Below are 5,464 nucleotides of genomic sequence, written 5' to 3' on the forward strand. Positions count from 1 at the left end.
GCTGGGCGCGGGGCTCCGGCGGCCGCTGATGGGAGGCGGCGCCCGGGCGGGCGAGCCACGGCGCGGCTGCCACCATGGGGAACAAGCAGACCATCTTCACCGAAGAGCAGCTGGACAACTACCAGGTGAGCCGGCGCCCGCGCCCCTGCTCTTCGCCCCATTGCTTGCTGAGGGCTCCGAAAGCCGTTTCACCAGGGTTCACACTCTGCCTCCGCCTTGGCTCGCAGTGTGACCTTGGGCCCCTGACGTCCACTCGCTGAGCCTCAGTTTCCCCATCCAGGGCATGAGTGCGCTTTCCAGTTGGAAGAATCAGGCTCACCGAGCTCCAGCTCTCCCCTTCTGCATTCGGCCTTCTTCCTCCCCTCTGTGGGCTGGACCTGAGCCCTCCCCAGCTTCCCCCTCAGTGCTCACCCCTGTGCAGGGTCAGCCAGCTGGGCCCCCGTGCCCAGTACCAGGAGAGCGAGTCTCTAAAGCAGGTCCAAGCTGGAGTTCTATCTGGGCTCGGAGTCAGGTGTATCCGTGCCCAAAGGCGGTCTTAACTTGGGGGTGCCCTGTTTATTTGTTGGGGGTCTCTCCCTCTGACCCCAGAAGGGAGATAATGGGAACAGACACCAGCCTTCATGGCCACCTCCCCAAGCATCCCAAGGCCCCCTAGCAGCCACCCATTAGACCTTGGGGGGTCTCCCTGCCTCCAGGTTGGCTGTCCACATCTAGGGCCCCAAGACCCACCTCCCAAGCCCCGACTGGCCAGGTAAATGTTTTCTGTGGTTGCAGGATAAAGCCTCCACCACTTGCCCAGAGCCCCCACCTTCTGGCCAGCTCCCCTCTGCAGTGTCAGCCCATCCCCTTCCCTGGCCTCTCCTGCAGCCCCCAGGAGCCACCTGTGGGACTCCTGCCTCGCCAGGCTCTCTCCTCCCGCCTCCCTTTGCCCCTGCTGCTTCCTGGCCTGGGCCGGGTTCCCCCTTCTCTCAGGTGATCTTTCTCACCCTTTAAGGCACAGCTCTGATGCTGCTTCTGACTCCCCCAGGCAGAGGGGGTGGGACTGTGTTGTCACCTATGTCGCTGGGGGAGTCCCTGTAGGCCCCTGCTGCCTTCGGCTAAAGGAGAGCAGGCCTGAGGTGTGGGCTCTCCTGTGCGGTGGAGGTGAAATACAGGCCCTTTTTCCTCCCAGAAGCCCTGGTTGTCCGTGGCATGACTTGTCAGTTCCCAATGGGGCCTGGAAGAAGGGGCCCCATTCTGGAGCCGCTGCCATGGACCAGCTACTGTGGCCAATGCTGCTGTCACCTCCGTTGGTCCTCACAGCGAGATGGGTTTGCATCCCATTTCACTGACGTGCAGACAGAGGCCGAGCAGCCATTCAGTACCCTGGCCACTCAGGGCTCAGGCAGGAATCGAATTCCTGAACCCAAGGCTCTCTTGTCAGGGGTGGGCTGGACTGGGCTGTGTGACACAGGGTGGCCCCGGTGCTAAGGCAGGTGGGGGAGTGTGTCCTGGGGGGTGGGCACCCATGAGCAGTTGTGGCAACATTGAGGAGCTTCTGCCTCCCCTGGAGGCTCAGAAGCACTGAGGTGCTTGAGCAGGCACCGGGACACCGGCGGGGTTTTGCTGAGCAGAGCAGGGTCGGGAAGGGGGTTTAGCAGGAGGCACACCCTGGCTGGAGGCAGGAGTGGAGGCAGGGAGGTGGGCTCAGGCAGCTCAGCCCAGTAGTGGGAGTGGAGAGCCCAGGCTCCCTCTCAGCCCTGCCTGGCATCAGGTTACCCCCGAGCCAGTCCCAGTATTGGGTTCTGATCCTTTGCCAGGCCAGGCTAGACCTGCAGGGTGGGGTGGGGGGAAACAAGATCTGTGAAACCTGAGAGCCCCACATTTCCCCTCCAGCTCCCAGCCAGCCCTGGCCAGCCAGGGCCTGGCGGGGTGACCCTGAGTTATAACATCCCCTCCTCCCAGTGACCCCATTTCTTGGGGCTTCCTGGTCTTGCAGTCTTACCTTCCCACGGCAGGGCACCCCCTTCCTGCTTCCCAGGTACCTGTGAGTCCCAGGGCTCATCCTGGCCTGCTCTGGGCTCACTCAGCCAGCCTCGGCCAACTCCATCTCCCCTCTTGCTCCCCAAGTTCTTTGTCCTCCTGGGGTCTTCTCCCTTCCCCTCCCAACCTGGTTCTGCCCACCTGTCTCTCTAGGCCAGCCCTCGCCTCTTTGGGAAGGGCTCCCTAACCCCCTGCCCTGAGCCTGCTCAGCTGGGATCACTCAGAGAGCCGTGACCCCTGCACAGCCCAGCCGGCACGTGGCGCTGAGCGGTCTATGCCACGTTCGCCTCCTCTCCCTTCCTCGTGGGCCCTGCCCAGGCACAGAGGAGCCCTTTCAGCACGTTCCACGGAATGAATGAACAGACACTTGTTAGGGTCTGGCTCTGGGAGGACAAGGAACTCCAGGCAGGGATTCCGAAGTCCTAGATTCAGTCAGAGTTGGGCAGTTTATACTGTAGGTCATAGGAAGTCACTGTTGCCTCTGGGCCTCAGTGTCCCCACCCCTAAAATGGGACTAACTGCCAACCCAGCTATGCTCATGTCATGTCCTGGCATGGGGCTCTCCAGGGGACCAGCTGAGATCCCTCCAGAGCCTGACCTCGAGCTGCGCTATGGACCGACAGACAGAGAACTGCTCTGCTCTAGCTGGGATGGGCTGGGGCTCGGCCCTGCCTGTGGGCACAGGCAGGCCAGGGTGGGAAGGGGAGGCCGGGAGGCTGCTGGAACAAGCAGCCCTTGAGGTGAGCTTGGAGAAGGGACAGTCAGAGAAGTGGCTAGGGGAGCAGTGTGAACGCAGGCCTGGAGTTAGAACTCGCGCCTCCACTGGTTGACATTTGGGCTCACACAGGAAGGGCCCAGCAGGTCCCTCTTTCTGCTCCTGGAGTCCTGATAACTCACTGCTCCTGGGCTGGGTCCTCCTCCTCCCTCACTCCACCTTTGTGACCCTGAACTGAGCTCTGATCTTTGCCGGAATACCTGTCCCTGTGTCCCTGTGGATTGTTAGAGACCAGGTAGTAATGGGGGTGTTTGCTCCCAGGAAGAATTCCCACAGACATGTGGCTGTACTTAGTCATGGGGCAGTGGCCAATGAGCCCTGGGGCAAGCTAGGGACCTTCACTGATTCTCAAGTTTTGGTTCACTTGTTTGTTTCTAAGAAAGGGAGAGGGGCTAGCCATGCTACAGTTCTTTCTTCTCCATTCTCCTCTTGAGATTTTGGGCATGCACGCACATGCACCTGGCATGTTTTTCAAGCCTCTGGGTCCAGGACTCGAACCACATATTTGATTGTGTGGGATCCAGCCCTTAACCACCACACCACCTGGCTGGCCTAACTGAGCCTCGGTTTTCCCATCTATAAAATAGGAAGGTAATGCCTGCCCTCATAGGCCAGCGGTGAGGGTTAAACACAGCCGGCTACTGGGGGCCCCGGGTGCCTACACACGGTCACTGCGTCCTGACTGCAACGGGTTCCCTCGGCCGCCCACTGAGCTCACCAAGTGGCTTTGGAAACCCAATGCCTGGGTCCCCTCAGGGATTCCTGTCTAACTGGGCTGGGTCAGCTCCCAGGTGACCCGCTCCAGAGCAGCCGTCCTCACACCTCAGCATGCCTCCGCATCTCTGGAAGGGCTTTCCCGAATGCAGCTTCCTGAGCTGACCCCCAATTTCTGTAGATCTGGAGTGGAGCCTGAGAATCTGCATTCCCACCAAGTGCCAGCAAGGCTGAGGTGGCTGGGCTGGAACCGCCCTTAAGGACCGGCGATTTAGAGAGCTGTGAGCACTGTGGTTGCCCTGCGAGGCCAGGGTTGGGTAGGAAGCTTCGCATCATCAGCATTATTATTATTTTGGTTATTGCCATAGGGCGCATGTGCTTGCTGGAGAGAGACAGAGAGAGGGGAAGTGAGAAATTATCCCCCAAAGGGGTGGCCATGCCACAATCCCTTCTCCTTCATCCTCCTCCCTGGATTTTGGGCATGCACACACACATGCCCGGTGTGATTCTCAGGCTGCTGGGTCTGGGACTCAAACCGAGGTCGGCCAGCACCTTAAGCTCCACAGCATCTGCCGGCCCCGCTTCTGCATCTTTTCCCAGTGGAACCTCAGGTCGAGACCTGAGGCTTCCTTTGCAACCTAGGGGATGGGAGAGAGGCAGGAGAGGAGAAAGAGGACAGACTGGGGAGAGCGCAGGGGCCAGGACCTCCCCCCTGCTGCCCTGGTCTAGTTGGAAGAGGCCTGGCCCTTCTTGCTGGGCCCCTTCAGACCGCAGAACTGGCCGCGGGATGGAGGGGTGGAGGAGGCAGGGGTGCTGGGCCTAGTCTAACTCCTTAGAGCAGAAGTGGGGTAGGACAGACTCGCTGGTCCAACAGGGCCTGGGAATTGCACCCACCCTCCCCTCTTCAGCTCTCTGGGAGGCGCCCGGTGGACCCCACGCTGCCGCTGTGCCTGTGGGCATCCTTTCTCGGTCCCCTCCACATGCGTCCATTTGTCCTGATGTCCAGCAGCTTCAGGTCTTGGCCATGGCAGACCTGGCTGTCTGCAAGCCTGGACCACGGCCATTCCCCGAGAGCCAGGGCTGGTTAGTTCGCAGCCCCAGGAGGCCCCACAGGCTCTGGGCCTGGCAGAGCTTCTGAGGTCTCCTGCTCTGCCACAGCTACGAGCCAAGGCCGAGGGCCAAACGGCAGGGGTGTGTGTAAGAGCCCTCTGCCGGAAGCATTCACCCCTGGCTCCTAATGGCTGAGGCCCATCTTGGGCAGGCCACTGTGGACAATAGCAGGTCACCTAGACAGACAGATTCCCAGGGATGAGCTGACAGTCTCAGGGCCCCAGGCCCCAGTGCTGCCCTGCCCTGACTGAGCCCCCCCCCATCCCCGGTCCACCCTCTCTGCCAGGTGCTACCTGTCCCCCCTGCCCCTGCCTCTTCCCACACCCTGAGTGTGGCCACGCCCTTCCCACGCAGCCTCATCTCTTCCCCCGGCGTCAGATGCCAGACATGCACCCATGCATACCCTGCCTCTGCCTGATCGCGGCCTTGGAGCAGGGGCAACTGCTGCGACCACTGTGGACCCACACACACCGCACGGCCCCCCCGAGGGCCATCTCAGGCCCACTGCCTCCCGGCCCCCTCCCTCCGTTCTCCCACAGGCATCCCTAGCCCTCAGTTCGTCCTCATACCCCTGCGATTCCTCCATCTCCCCTGCACGTGCGCCCCAAGGGTGCTGCCCCGCATGCCCTTAGTTCCCAGACCTCCCTCGGGACAGTCAAGGCATTTTCTGGACCCATGAGGATCGCCGTCCCCGGAGGCTGGGGTGGGTGGGACTGCCTGCTCACCCCCAGTCCAGAGCCCATCCTGGGAGGCCCTGTGGTGGGTGTCGAGGGCTCTGAGGAGTCCGGGAGCCGGGTGTCCTAACCACAGCGCTTCCCCCCCCCCCCCCCCCCGCCGGGCGAC

General features: G+C 61.7%; 1 protein-coding gene across 1 annotated transcript in view; it reads left to right on the plus strand.

Moving 5' to 3' along the window:
• Positions 1–7: 7 nt before the first annotated feature.
• The window catches only part of CIB2 (calcium and integrin binding family member 2), a gene marked incomplete in the record, with an annotated part of 14,076 nt that continues 8,619 nt past the window's right edge, over positions 8–5,464 (plus strand). Inside the window, 1 exon segment of the mRNA XM_006142615.3 lies at positions 8–125. Within this exon segment, the coding sequence (XP_006142677.2) occupies positions 75–125 (51 nt within the window).

The sequence above is a fragment of the Tupaia chinensis genome, unplaced genomic scaffold, assembly GCF_000334495.1.
Source record: "Tupaia chinensis unplaced genomic scaffold, TupChi_1.0 Scaffold000078_1, whole genome shotgun sequence".
Lineage (NCBI taxonomy): Eukaryota > Metazoa > Chordata > Mammalia > Scandentia > Tupaiidae > Tupaia > Tupaia belangeri.